This window comes from Choloepus didactylus, chromosome 16, assembly GCF_015220235.1.
Source record: "Choloepus didactylus isolate mChoDid1 chromosome 16, mChoDid1.pri, whole genome shotgun sequence".
Classification (NCBI taxonomy): Eukaryota; Metazoa; Chordata; class Mammalia; order Pilosa; family Megalonychidae; genus Choloepus; species Choloepus didactylus.
In genome coordinates, this window is record NC_051322.1 from 17,158,188 (window position 1) to 17,173,644 (window position 15,457).

The following is a 15,457-nucleotide window of genomic DNA, read 5'->3' on the forward strand; positions in this document are numbered from 1 at the left end:
GGCCCTAGGAGAGAATCCATTTCTTTGTTCATTTGAGTTATTGGCAGAATTCAGTTCCTTATGATTGTAGGACTGAGGTCCCATGTGCTTGTTGGCTGTCAGCTGAGGGTTTTACCCATTTCTAGGGGCTACCTATATAACTCCATTTCCACAGCCAGCAATGGCAGTCGAGTCCCTCTCATGCTTGAAATCTTTCCTGCCCCTTCTTGCATTGTCACATCTCTCCGACCCTCTCTTCTGCCTTCTTTTCCACTTTTATAAATTCTGTTTCTTTTTTCTAATTAAACTTTTATTTTGAGATAACTGTAGATTGACAAGCAGTTGTAAGAAATAGTTCAGAGAGATCTCTGTGCTCAGTTTCCCCAATGATAATATCTTGCAAAACTGCAGTACTATGTCACAACCAGGATACTGGCATTGAAGAAGTCAAAATACACAATACTTCCATTGCCTTATGGGTCCCTCATGCTGCCATTTTATATCTGTACCCACCTCTCTCCTGCCCTACCCCCTCTTTAGTCCATGGAAACCATTAATCTGTCCTCTATTTCTATAATATTCTCATTCCAAGAATGTTATATAAATGGAATTTAACAGTATGTAAGCTTTTGGGATTGACTTTTTTTACTCAGCTTAATTTTCTGGAGATCCATCTAGGTTCTTGCACGTATCAGTAGGTCCTGCCTTGTTAGTGTTGAGCAGTATTTAATGGTGTGGTTGTTTTTGGCTATTATGAATAAACCGCTATAAGCAGTGTATTTCCCTAATGGCTAATGATGTTGAGTATCTTTTCATGTGCTTATTCCACATATATATAGCTTCTTCCATGAAATGTCTCTTTATGCCAATTGTCCATGTTCTAATTGGTTTGTTTGCTTTTTGACTATTGTTTGGAGAGTTTCTTTTTGCATATTCTAGATACTAGTCCTTTGCAGATATGTGTTTTGCAAATATTTCCTTCCAGTCCATAGCTTGTTCTTTCATCCTCACAGGGCCTTTTGCAAAGCAAAAGTTTTGAATTTTGGTGAGGTCCAGTTTATCAATTTTTCCCTTTATGGACTATGCTTTTGTTGTCAAGGCTAAGAGCTCTTTGCTGAATCCTGGTTCCCAAAGATTTTTCTCCTATCTTACAGTCGGATAATTAGTATTCTTCATGGCATGTAATAGATGCACTGAACATGTTTGCGAATGAATGATTTCTTCTTGTAAGACTTGTGGAACTATTACATATTAAAAGCTTAGAAACCAAGGACTGACTTTAGAAGACACTTATTTTCAGAATTTGAAATTTTCTAAAATGCTGGGGGATTGGGTGGACAATAGTAACTAATCCAGAGCTGGAATAGATGAGTTTGTCTGGACAAATAGTAGTTTGGTGTTATGAACAAGCTGTGACCCTATACTCTTGCCATGAAAGATCTGGAGTGGGACCTGGCGTTCTTCTGTATTTACAACCAGCCCCAGGTGATCCCCTTCCTGCTCTGTGTACACCCCACTTTGAGTAATAAACTCCACATCCTACCCCTCTTTGGATTCTTGGGCCCTGTGCATGAATGGTATCTAAAAATGTTTAATTTTGGTAGAAGGATCTGCTAGATAGTTGGAAAGAGAAGTTTGGAGCTAAGGAGAAAGGCTGGAGTTGGAGGTTGCATTAATTGACTGTTGGCCTGCTCTGTTCCAGAACCCCCTGACACAGAATGAGGAAAACAGCCTCTTCTCAAGAAATTTTGAGTTTAGGCAGGCAAAGACTATAGGCATCCTTACAAATAAGAAGTGGTTAAAGTTATTTGCCTTTGTGGGATAAAAGGAGGGAAGAGGGAATTGGAGGGAAGAGGGCAGTGTGGGTGGCAACTGTTGTAGCCGACAGCACACTCTGAACCATGGACATACCCTGGCTGGTGGATGGCAAATGACATGGCCTGAGATATTTGCATAAATGGCCTTTTCCAGGAGCATAAGAGAAAGGAAGGAAGGAAGGAAGGAGAAAAAAAGAAAGAAAGAAAGAAAGAAAGAAAGAAAGAAAGAAAGAAAGAAAGAAAGAAAAGAAAGGACTAAATCGGTTCCTTGTGCTCCTTAGTGTTGCTAACAACAAAAACAAAAACCAAGCAAACCAACAAAAATTTGTCTCATATGCAAAACAAAACCATGATGAAACGCCATTTCACACCCACTAGGATGACTGTAATAATAATAATAATGGAAAATAACAAATGTTGATGATGACGTGGAAAAATTGGAACTCTTTTACTTTGCTGGTGGGAATGTGAAATGGTTCAGCTGCTGTGGAAAACAGGGGATCCCTCAAGCAGTTAAACAGAATTATCATACACTCAGTGATTCCACTCCTAGGAGTATATTCAAGAGAAACGAAAACATAGGTACATGCAAAAACGGGTACATGAATGTCCATTACAGCAGTGTTTGTTAATAGTTAAAAAGCGGAAACGACCTAAGTGCCCATGAACGGATGAATGGAATAAAAAATATTGTATATCCATACAATGGACTATTTATTCTGCAATAAAAAGGAATGAAATACTGATACATGCTACAACATGAACCTTGAAAACATTAAGCTAAGTGAAAGATGTCAGACACAAAAGACCACATATTGTTTGGTTCCATTTACATATCCGAAACAAGCAAATCCAAAGACACAGAAAGAGTAGTAGTTGCCTAGGGCTTGGGGGTGGAGTGGCCCTTAGGAGGAAATGGGTGTGACTGCCCATTCCGTAGAGGATTTCTTTGGGGGTGGGGGTGGGGGTGATGAAAATGTTCAAAATTGATTGTGATGGTTGCACAACTCTGTGACTATATTAAAAACCACTGAATTCTACACTTTAAATGGGTTAATTGTATAGTATTTGAATTCTATCTTAGTAAATCTGTTCAGAAACAAAAACTGCCTTGGAAAAGATGAACTCGGAGCTCAGCGAAATGGTTGAGTTTTAAAATGGTTAAATTAATGTTGATTTTTAAGAGTTCCATGCTATGTCTTTTCCAAGTCCTCTGAAAAGTGAAAGTGGGCAGTGACCATTTGCAAGCACGCCAAGAAAATATGACATGAAATTTGGGATGTCAGCGCTTAACCTCAGTACTTCCGCGTCGCCACAAGGCTAAGAGGGTCTAGAGCCACGGTTTATAAAGCCCCCCACCCTCCCTACAGATCTCGGGCGGCAGCACACGGCGAAGGGGCCTAACTCGCCCGCCGAGTGGTTACCACCCTCGGACCTGCAGTTTGGGAAGCTCTGGCCACCTGCTCTCCGGGGTCCTAACAAGCACCCGCACACCAAACAAACAGCAAGTCACTGCACCCCTTCCCAGAAGCGCCCCAGGCCGCGCTGCCCCGAGCTCGCTAGCTGCGCTTGGCCGGAGGTCGCGGCGCTCAGGGCAGCGCACCGGGAACGCACCACCTCCAGACGCTGGGGGGATCCGGGAGCGAGCCGACACCCGGAAAAGAGGGTGGGACCGCGGCCGCGGCTGCCCCCGCCTCCCTGGAAGCGCCGCCCGCCCCGGTCGCGCCCCTCTCCCGGCTCCGCCTCTTCCCCTCCGGCCGCCGTCCCGCCTCCGCGCCGGGACCCCAAACACGCCCGGTTCCTGCAGGCTCCCGCGGCGCGTGACTGTTCCCGGAGCCCCAGCCCCGCGCGCGGCCCCCGGCGGAGCGATGCTGCTGCTGGCGGCCGCCTTCCTCGTGGCGTTCGTGCTGCTCCTGTACATGGTGTCGCCGCTCATCAGCCCCAAGCCCCTCGCCCTGCCCGGGGCGCATGTGGTGGTGAGTGGCCTCCTGTTGCTGCCCCCGACCTCCCGGCCCGCTCGGCTGCCCCCCTCCTGGCGCGCCGCCTGCGAGGGAGGCCCGGGCCCCTTGGGCCGCCCCCCACTGCAGGCCGTGGTCCCCCGGCCACATAGAGGGTCACCTGCCGCGGTTCGCCCCGCCCTCCGCGGCATCTGGCTCCTCCGGGACCCGGCGCCCTCGAAACCCGCTTCCCGGGGCTCCAGGGGTTCGGTAGCTGCTCGTTAATCCCTGGGGCCCGCGCGGGCTGTGGGTATCTTTGTCCTCAGCATTCCCGATGAGCCAGCCGAGGAACAGAGAGGCTGAGAAACTTTGCCAAGGACACAGCGGGCGGCGGCCGCGCGGGGTGCGGCGCGCGGTCTCGGGCGGGGGCAGATGCTTCCCACCCCGGCGCGGGCGCGCGGGGAGCGGGGAAGGGAGGGTGGTTCCCGGCGCCGGAGACAGCTCGAACTGCAAGATGGCGTCTTCGAGTGACAGAAGGAGCAGTTGCCACAGGAGTCCGGGAGGTGACTCACCTGGGGAAAAATGGCTCCGAGCTCGGTGGGCTGCTTAGGCTGAGCGGTGTTGGGACGCTTCTGTCCCTTCTACACTGTTGTTTCTCTGAATCTCTGTCCTCCCCTGGATTCAGCTCTGGGTCTGCTGATTTCTGTTTAATGCAGTCCTTTGCCATTATTTCTGAGTCAGAGGGATGAGCTAATTTCCTAGTGCTTTAAAAATGAAGGGGATGGGCGGGATGGGCATGGGGGTGGTGGGGGGAGGTTGGTTTGTTTCTTTCCGGAAGCTCATGCATTCAAAGGTCCCTATTCTACTTGTTTGACACTTTTCATAAACAGTGTGGATGCCTCCTTCTGTGCCCAGCGCTTTATGTTTGCAGTGGCTTTCTCATCAGTTTTCTTCAGTGGCTCCCACAAACCTGAGACACCCACCCCCAGGCAGAGTAAGGAGGGTTAGCAGCTAAGCTGGAGGCACAAATCTGGGAGATAGATGGAGACAGATGTGCGGTGGCTCTGCGGAGATCCCAGTTTCCCCATTGAGCTCTTAGAGAATAAGATGGTCGTTCCTTTCAGTGTGTTTGAAATCTGGAGGAGAGTTTGTGAATGACAAAGTTTGTTTTCTTTCATTTTTTCTTTGCGAAAACTATTAATATATTTCCAACTCCTATTCCTGATGTGAAAGGCGACGGTAGATTCATTTTAAAACTTTACAATATTGCTAAATTCTGAAAAATTACATATCCACAAGAGAATTTCTGCCTCAAAAGCATGGTTTTGAAGGTTGTGTTCTTTGGGTACTTAGGTTTGCAGGGGTTATCATGATGGAGAGAAAGGTCAAGTCCAAAGCTGTAATGAAAATCTTGGTTTCAATATTTATAGGACAGTTTTACTGAGCCTTGACCACTGTCCTTCCAGCACTGTCACGCTGTCCATCATAGCTGAGATCATAAACTGCAGATCTGTTGGCATATATAAGGAAGAGTTCCTTACTTTCACCATCCCACTTTCATCTGCCACCATAAATAATATGAGGATGACATGAATAATTCACATGATGTCACCATCTGTTTTCTAGTGTCACAAGAAGAATGAAAGTGTAATTATTCTTCTTGAGATTTGTTAGGTTTAGATGAGGCGGTTGGAGAGGTTGTAACTCTCCACTGTATTGTCACTGAACAGTTTTTATAGATGAGTATTACCTTCCTAATTCCAGTAATAAAACTGTGTGGCAAGCTGGTTTTTAAAAAACTGGTAAGCATTGGAAAATCAATACCCTCCTTGTTTTTGGAGGTGGCTGGGAGCAAAGCGTTCCTTTGTTGCCCCCATAAGAGGTATATGGTGTGTGTGGTGCAGGTTTCTCCACGGTCCTCCTGGGAACTCAGGCCTGGCATAACAGAAACTTTCAGCAAATGACGCGGCACAAAGGGTCCAAAAGAGCAGGGGAAGAGACCCCATTGAGGCCTCCCCGGGAGGCCAACTGCTCGGGTCAGAGTGGGTGGGTGGTGGCTCTGCACGCCCCGTGATCACTAGTTGTTCTGTTTCTGGGTTTCTGGGCTGTGGGGCCTTTGCATTAGACCTGACTTCTCTCCCCTGGCCGGGGCAGTGGAATGGAAATGGACTGAAATATCTGCACATAATAGAAAAGGGGATGGGGTAAGGCGCTCCACCGGGCCTGGCCTGCCCCTTCACGTCAGCTTCCATAACATAACCTAAGCCCACCTCACCCTGGACATGGAGGCGGAGGTGGGTTGCTGGCCTGACCCGTGGCTCTCAAACAGTAAATGTCTGGGAACACCAATGGCTACAGCACATTCAAAGGGCTTCACCTGTGCATGCCATGATTCCAAGCAGGTGACCAGGGCTGTCCAAGCAGTGGTTGCCTCTGTGCTCCCCTATGCCCCCAGGTCCTATGCAGAATCTGTTTTTATACTTTGCAGCCAGTGGGCTTGCCATTGGATTTTGGTGATCTCATGTTCCACTTCCCCTGAGATATTAACCCATGTGCAGCAGGAGATGTCAGAAATAACATATAGGCCTCCTTGTTGGGCTAGGAGGAAGTCTAAGGCAGTGGGATTATCAAACACTACTTTTGCTGCAGAGTCTAGTGATTTTTGCCGAGCTGTGCAGGGTTTGTGCTGTGAACTCAGCGATGCCAGCCAAGGTGACTGACAGATTGCATACCACGTATTCAGTGGTGCTCACTCCCAGTGTGATGGTTAAGTTGATGTGTCAACTTGGCCAGTTGTTTGGTCAAGCAAGCACTGGCCTGATTGTTATCATGGATTTAAGTTATCAGTATGTTGATTGCATCTATGGCTGATTACATCTACAATCAACTAAATGGATTCCCTGCAACAATAAGAGAGGTCTCATTCAATCGGTTTTTCAACTTAAAAGGAGAAGTGATGATTTCAGCAGTCAGAAGGGACTGTACTTCAGCTAGCCAGCTTCTCCTGGGGAATTCATGGAACACCTTCATTGGAGTCCCCAGTTTGCAGCCTGCCCTATGGAATTAGAACTTGCCCATACCCATAGTTGCATGAGCTAACTCCTATTAAAAAAAAAAAAGGAACTCCTAATATTTATGTAATATGTCTATGTCTCTGTCTCTATCTCTATTTATATATGTTAGTTCTGTTTCCCAAGAGAACCCTCACTAATGCACCCAGCCAGGGCAATAAAAATCTGCCAAAAGAGGCGAATCTAGAATCATGGACTACCCAGACAAATCCTGCGTTGTCGAGATAATAAATTGGAAAGATGACTGAGCCACTTGACAGTTTAATTGTATTGGGAGTTGTTGCATCCCGACAGGTTGTTCAGGGGTGTTCTAGTTTTCTAATGCTGCCAGAATGCAAAACACCAGAGACGGATTGGCTTTTATAAAAGGGGGTTTATTTGGTTACACAGTTACAGTCTTTAGGCCACAAAGTGTCCAAGGGAATACATCAGCAATTGGGTACCTTCACTGGAGGATGGCCAATGGTGTCCGGAAAACCTCTGTTAGCTGGGAAGGCACGTGGCTGGCGTCTGCTCCACAGTTCTGGTTTCAAAATGGCTTTCTCCCAGGACGTTCCTCTCTAGGCTGCAGTTCGTCAAAAATGTCACTCTTAGTTGCACTTGGGATATTTGTCCTCTCTCAGCTTCTCTGGAGCAAGAGTCTGCTTTCAGTGGCCATCTTCAAACTGACTCTCATCTGCAGCTCCTGTGCTTTCTTCAAAGTGTCCCTCTTGGCTGTAGCTCCTCTACAAAATGTCACTTACAGCTGCACTGAGTTCCCTCTGCCGGTCAGCTCATTTATGTGGCTCCACTGATCAAGGCCCACCCTGAATGGGTGGGGCCATGCCTCCATAGAGATATCTCAGAGTTATCACCTACGGTTGGGTGGGGCGCATTTCCACGCAAACAACCTAACCCAAATGTTCCAACTTAATCCCCACTAATATGTCTGCCCCTCAAGATTGCATCAAAGAATATGGCTTTTTCTGGGGGACATAATATATTCAAACCAGCACAAGGGTTGTAGGAAGAAGAGAGCACAGCCATCAGCCATGGCGATTTCTTTGTCACAGGGCATAAATGAAGGGCTTCCTGTTGTTAGTTCAACCATGAGGGAGGGAAAATCAGCTCTTTGAGTGTCAGTCTGGCAAGGCATCAGATGGTAGATCCAGCAGTTTTCAAGTTCCCTGCTGCCTTATGGCCTGGAATAGCTGGATGAAGGTGTTTTCTTCCAGGTTGCCGCTCGGGGTCAAATCTGTAGAAAAAAGAACGGAGTGGAAACTAGTCCTGACAGGGTGGTCATGCCGCCACTTCCCACGGGAGACACTTTTCCTTGGCCTATTTGCAATAACTTATTTTTTCCCTCTAATGCCACCCAGTCTGCCCCTTGCCCCGAGCCATTACTTCACCCCGTTCCATATCTTCTGCCCACTTGTACCCCTTCCTGATAGATGGCAATTGTCAGGACTCCTTGAAGGTGCCCCATGACTGTTCCCAAGGGGACTGGTGGCCTAACCGGGGGTAGGTGTTGCCCACTGACATCCAATATGTTTGCGTCAGGCTCCTAGGGTCCCACCCGCTGGATTGTCACCCCATGTATGTTAAGCACTTCTAAGCCTGCTGCTGTTGTCCCACCGCTTTGTCTGGTGATCCTAACCTCCCCCCATCCTGGGAATCATGTAGAGTGTATAATGGGATAAAAAGTGGGATGGTCCTGACAGTAGCTGAAAAGGAGAGTCCTGAGTGATGGTCCCCATCCTTGGTCCCCTTTTGGGGCCATTCCTCTTCTTGATGGGTGTGAGGGCAGATGCACAGGTTCCTTCCCACATCTCATCCCCTCCCCATGCTAGGAGGTGGGATAAGGCTGTGTTTCCCTTATGGGGCACTGCTGAATTCTGCTCCCAGAGGGCTTGAGTAAGGCAGGCAGTCCATCCAGCAGGAGACTTGCCAGGGTGTAGATGCCGAAGCTCCTTTTTCATGCGGCCCTTAACGTTCTCCATGGTGCCGGCTGCCTGTGGGTGGTGGAGACGTGAAGGGTCCATCTAATTCTGGGAGTCTGTCCCGTGGTTGAGTGGATTGGGTAGTAGGGTGGGGTCCTTGGTCAGAGGAGATGTCATCTGGATACCTGAAGGGGTGGCAAAGCTGCTTTTCCAAGGGGTGCCATGTGTGTTCTGTGTCTGCATGACGAACTGAAAAGGCCAGGTCATAGCCTGAATAGGTATCCACTGGGACCAAGGAATGAGACTTACCTTGGGACGGTGGGAGAGGGCTGAGGTCGTCCACTGGCCATGAGTGGCTTAGAGAGGCCTCTCTGGGAATAGCCCCTAAATGCCGTTTTCAGGCTGCGGCTTGTAGCTGACCCCTCTCACATCGGTAAGTGGTGAATCGGGCCTCTTTTTTTTTTTTTAAACTTTGACTTTTGGAAAATTAAAACAAACAAACAACAAAAAAAACACAACATTTCAAACAAAACAAACAACAAAAAAACACAACATTTCAAACAAAACAAATAAGAAAAACAAATAACCTAAAATAACTGCTTTGCTTCTAACATGTTTCTACCTTACCAAATTGGGCCTTTTTTAATGAAAGAGGTCCTCCATGTTCCTCCACCCATAATAGCATGGTGTTGGAATTTCTGTGTCCATTCGGTGGTGAATCCACCCAGCAGTGGAAGCATCCTTGGGAAATTCACATGATGCCAATTGTTTCACAGATGTTACTGAGAGTAAGTTCAGTGTCCTCATCCTCCGTGCAGGGCACATCCCCTGCCTCTCCCCCAGGAGGATCTCCACCTCATCTGGTGTGAAAAGCGGCTCAGTGCATCCTTTGTTGGCGAGGTCATTCCAGAGATACATTCATCGTCATACAGGTTCTTGCCATGTGTGTTGACATGGGGAACATAGCTGGTGCCTTTCCATGCCACCAGTGGTTTTCAAAGATGCCCTCCGCACATTGGGGAATCCGTGATTCCCAGTTGGCGTTCCTTCCGTAAGCCTGACCAGACTGCTGAGCTATTGGTGACAGCCCATGAGTCCGAAACAGGTACTCAGGGATGCTTGGGTCTGAATGCTCCAGGGCCAAGCAGGCTCCTGCAGTTCAGCCCATTGGGCACCCTTCCCAGGGCCGGAGGTGGTAGATAGTCTGCGCAAGGCAAGGGTAACAGCAGCTGCTGCCCAGTGCCCATGCCGAGCATCTGGTGGGTCATCCTTGTGTCGGGGATGGAAGGGCCCTCATCTGGCGTTGCAATAGGATCGTTGTTGAGGGGAGCCTCTGCCACCCGCTCATACAGGTGTGTCATTCCCTGGGACCCTGGGTGGGCCTGATCCTGAATATACCACTTCCATTTGATGGAGCTCTGTTGCTGGTCACTGCCTGATTACCCAAGCCCCAGGATACGATAGGATTTCTAGCCTCAGGAGGCCCTGATTGCTCTTGGTGATCCTTTCCATTTCCATGAAGGCCCTGTGGCCCCACAGAAACTGCCTCTTGAAGGGGAAGTAGCCTTGGATTGTGTCTGGGAACTTCTTGGTCCATAAACCCAGGGGTCGGCGAATTCCTGTTGCTCTCTTCTTCTGCCAGAGGGACTAGTTGTTGTGGGTCCAGGTAGCAGAAACCTGGAGCTCAAACAGAGATCCAGGTTCTAATGGTCCCGGAGGTCACTGTTACCTCCTGCAGGGCCTGCTCCTTTTATGTTCCCCAGTGGAAACTACCTGCTTTCTGCGTCACCTGATATAGGGATGCCAGGAGGATGCTGAGAAATATGTGGGTGCCAACTTGCAAGTAGCCTGATTAATCGCTGTGCCTCCTTTTTGGAGGTGGGTGACTTTAGGGACAGCCATTTATCCCATACTGCTTCAGGGATCTGGCCCTGGGCTGGGCCTTGTATGTTGTCTTAATTAATGACCCAGCTGGATTGCCGAAGCCTGTTTAGCAATGTGTGCAACCCCTGAGCAGTTTGTTCCTTGCTTTGGCTCACCATCAAGTTGTCATCAGTATAATGCACAATGTGGAGTCCTTTGGGCTGGGGTAGCTTACTCAAATCCTGTCCCACCCACTGGTGGCAGATAGTGGGGGCATTCAGATACCCTGTGGCAGTCCAGTGAAGGTGAACCGTAGGCTTTGCCACTGGAAAGCGAATTGATCCTGGTCCTCTTCCCGGAGTGGGATGGAGAAAAAAGCATTTGCCAGGTCAACGACCGCATACCAAATCCCAGTGGAGGCCATAATGGCTTCAGGGAGAGTCACAGTGTCTGGGATGGTGGGTGCCAAAGGGGACACTTATGCATTCAGATGGCACTAATCTATAGTCAACCACAAGCTCCACTCACCTTTTTCATTGGCCACACCGGGCTGTTGCAGGGAGAGATGGTGGAGTGGAGGACACCTGCAGGTAGACAGTCCTTTATTAGTTTAGTAATGTCCCTTTCCCCACCAGGGAGGTGATATTACCGTTGCTGGCTGAGGTGGCGAGGAGATGGGAGCCTGGGGCTTGTCCATCTGTCACTTGCCCAACTGCGCTGACTAGAATTTGTTGGGGGGGGGGAGCGTCTCCTCGCAGTTCCCTCTGGGAGGGGCAGCAGTGCGGACTATCAGTTCCTGTAGTGCATTCCCTGGAGAGAAACGCGACCACAGGGGTGGCCCGAGGACCATAGGGGCCAACCCACAGGGTGGCAGTAACCTCCTGTCCCCAACCCAGTGTGGAATACCCAGCACCTCCCAGTGCTGTTTGCCGCCCCCTCCCCTCTACCTCTTCTGGAATAATAGTGACCTGGGAGCCTGTATCCAAAAGCACCATAAAGATTTGTCCACTGCCCCCAAATTGTACATGCATTGGGGCATGTGGCCTGTAGTCGCAGGGGTAGCCAGGGACGTTGGCCCCTCCCCCCGACCATTTTTAATTTGCTCAAGTCTAGCTAGAGAGGCTCCAGAGACCCACCCCCCAGGCAGGCTAAGGGAGGAAGCGGGAGAGTGTAGACTCCTCCTCTACTGCCCGAATCTGGGGATTGTGGGGAGGGGGTTTGGCAGGGGCACAATGTCCCTGTGGAGCCCACAGCCCTCTTTCTAGTTATATTTTTCCCAAAGTTCTGGCATTGGAGATCCCGTCTGTGGTGTCCTTTGGGACCTCTTGCTCCAGGAGCCACAAGAACACAGCTCAGTGAGTGGGGGCCCCGAGAGGAAGGGGTGGCCACTCCCCCAAGCTGCCAGATTAAGAACCCACTGGATTAAGAGGCATGTACCCACTGCCCAGGGTCCCGCTCCCCTGCCAGCCTCCTCCCCTAGCACCGGAGACCCCGCCTTAAGCAGGGAGGGTACGATAAATTCACCCAGTTGTGTCTCCCAGGGGAGACCTGGGGTGAAAAGCAGAACCAGCTTGTCTCCTCACTCATGGGGGCCCTTTCTAATAAGATCATCAATCCAGATCACTGTGAAATGGGGATCTGGCAAGGGGCGCAGCCCCTGGTGGGGGTTGGGGGAGGGGCAGACTGTCCGTGCGCCAGTGTCCAGTTGTCGCCGAGTGACATGGCTTCCTCCTTGCTCCTCCAGGGCTTAGCTGGAATCTGGGGGAGGCCACCAAGTGAGGGATATGCCTGTCTAACCCCCTGAGGGACCCGATGAAACAGTTTGCAGCTCTCCCATGTCTGGCTGCGCTGCCCACGGAGGCTGCATGGCCAGCCGCCCCCTCCCCACCTCCCGCTTCCTCCTCTCTGCTCCCAGTGACTAAGGGGCTGTTGGGGACCGGGGTTGGGGCCGAGACTCTTCCCCGCAGCCTGGTTGATCAGGGTGGTTGCTGCGCTGTCATGGTAAAGTCAGGACTGCCACGAGACGAGGTCCTCTCTGGCTTCTGCCCCTATCTGTCTTTCATATCCTGTATCTCCTTCTCTGTAAAAGCTTGCACTTTCATTTTCCCCTCCAGTTCCCCACCTTCAGTTCCCACAGTCTTCTGCATAATGATCGGCCCCAAGCTAAACACAGGATCAGCCTGGGTGGCCTGAATGTGGGTGTGTCTGGTTCCAGAATGAGCAGATAAAAGAAGCAGTGAGCCGGGGGAATGCACACTGGGCACTGAACTCAGCATGGAGCCAGCCTTCCAACTCCTGGCATACACGGGGGCATTCTCGCAGTCCCATTTTCTGCCACCTTACCCCCAGAGGACAGGGACAGCACACCTAGGTCCCCAGCCGTGGATCGGCACCTCTACCCAGGCTGGGGTGGGGCGACCCCTCGGTTTAGCCCACAGAGCCCTGAGTCCTGTGTTGGCCAAGTCACTCCTGTATAAAAGGAATGCAAGAACGCTAAGATGAGAAGAACGGCCCGAAACCCAACCCACTCCACACTTCCCCGTGCACCCTGCTCTTGGTGCCAAAATTCGTGGAGCGAGTTGCTACATGTTGCAGCCTCCTGGGAACGTGGTCTCAAGTGCAGGAGAAATGTTGAGCAAATGACTGGTTGAATAGTCACACAGCACGCAGGGTCTAAGGAAGCAGAGGAAGTGACCCCATGGTGGCAGGTCTCCCTGGGAGGCCAAACTGCTGGGGTCAGGGTGGGTGGTCGGCAGCTGCTCACGCCCCACTTCGTGTGGGGGAGAGCGACAGGGCACTGTCCGAGGGGGTGGTTTACACACCCCAGGGGTGGGGCTAGCCACTGAGAGTTCCTGCCGGATGAGCACCTGGGGCTGCTTGTTGCCACTTTCTGGATTTGTGGTCTGGCAGGGCCTCTTCATTAGACCTAACATCTCCCTGGGCTGCAAGATGGAACCAGACGGAATCATCTGCACACAGTAGAAAAGGGGGGTGCTAGGGGAGGGCTGGGGTGGCTGCTGGTTTTGGTTAGAGAGATTATAACTCGTAAACAATATTTGCAGTGAATTACTAGAGGGAGTGATAACGAAAGGAAATTAAACTGTCCTCTTTAGTGTACCCCACCTGCACTCAGCTTAGCAATTTCCAGCCTACTCAATAGACATTTACCATTTTTCTCAACCATTATGAATATCCCCTATATTGTAATATGAGGAACAATATAGCCCGGAATTAAGCGTACTCTTAGATACTTCCTAAGGCTTAGCTGGCTCAACTAGAACACTAGTTTCCCTTGAATCATGACATGAAAAGCTTTCCTTGTTCTTGTTAAGGTGAGACCTTGTAAGTGAGCACACTTGAACCCTGTTCCTTGCTGTGCGGGAACTCGACACGGCGGCCTTGTCTAAGGACAGTCTCAGCAGATGACAGCAGTAGTAATAATAGCTAATTCCTACCTAGCACTCTGGAGCACATGCATTTTCTCACATAACCTCATAGCTTCAATGTCCATTAATTCATTGACAAATAAGTAGTGAAATATTATTTGCAATTTTTTTTGACATTTTTCAGGGCAGTGGCCTTGAACATTTTGTGAATTAATATAGATGGGTAATGGGCAGCTGACTACGCTGGGCTCTGTGTTGGGCAGGGGTGCCGTGAGTGGGACCCGTCCTTGTCCTCAAGGGCCTTGGAGCCTGTCGGGGAGCTGAGGTGTGCGTGGAGTTTACTGTGCACAGGTAAAAGGTGAAGGTAAAGGACAGGGCCGGTAACGACATCTGGTGGAGGGGACATGGAACTGGGCTCTGAGGGATGGGAAGGATGTGGAAACACGGCTGGGGGAGGGACAGGGAGGCTGCAGGACCCACACCATCAAACAGTCAGGGACATTTGGGGTTCCTGGGGAAAATTAATAAACCAAAACCACCCGTGAAGTAGCCCAATAGCAAAGACCTCCTCAAGGAGGCAACAGGTATATTTTCACAGTAACCTTCTACAGATAATTGGTTAATTATCTGCCAATGGCATGGCTTCCATGGTGGGAAGTTGAGGTCAGAGAGAAGTGGGATTGCCCGAGTCGCAAGGGACATTTGTGTAGGCAGGGCTTTGCAATAACTGTAAAATCACGGGATGGGGCCAAAGACAGTCATTGCAGCATTTTCATTACATAACAGTAAATATTACATTGCTTAAGTAAGTTTAGATTCAGCAATTTCAGGCCATAGTACAAAGCCTTTTAGTTTTTCAATATTATGATGTAATTTTTTTAAAAAACAGGATACAATACCATGCAATATTGTATAATTTGCATAGGGAAACCAACCGGAAAGGTAATGCTCCATTTGTATTATTAAGGTAAATATTTATTTGGTCCTTCTTTAGCCAGGCACTTTGCTAAGTGTTAGGAATATAGTGATGAGCAAAAAGAGAGTTTATGGGGTGGTGGTAGGAGAGATGGTTGCAAATCAGATAATCCCCAAAATAAATGCACGACTATTTGATTGTATGTAAAGTAAAAAAAAGGATGCAGTGAGAAGTGATGTTTGAGCTGAGATTTGACGGGTGAATAGGTACCAGGTAGATAAAAAGAGGGGGAAATAGAATGTGCAGAGGTCTTGTGGTTGGAGAGAGCATGGCTGAGGTACATACAGGTGGTGAGGGTAGAATAGTGCAAGATCAAAAGCTTTGCTTTTCAGCCTATTCTGATGATCATATTACTGTTATAATAAGCAGTCATTTAAAATATGTGCAGGTGGCCATTCTTTAATCTCTTGTAGAACTAAGACGCCCAGTAAGGAAATAAAGATTCATTTGGATTTGGAATCAGAAGCAGGCTAATGTATTATTTACTAGCTAGATTTGCAGTGCAATCT

The 15,457-nt window shown here is 49.3% G+C and overlaps 1 protein-coding gene across 1 annotated transcript in view; it reads left to right on the top strand.

Annotated features, from left to right (window-relative positions):
• Positions 1 to 3,543: 3,543 nt before the first annotated feature.
• KDSR (3-ketodihydrosphingosine reductase) overlaps positions 3,544 to 15,457 on the top strand; it is a 59,657-nt gene continuing 47,743 nt past the window's right edge. The window contains exon 1 of the mRNA XM_037805933.1: positions 3,544 to 3,772. Within this exon, the coding sequence (XP_037661861.1) occupies positions 3,665 to 3,772 (108 nt within the window). The 5' untranslated portion in view covers positions 3,544 to 3,664. The remainder of the gene's footprint in view (positions 3,773 to 15,457) is intronic.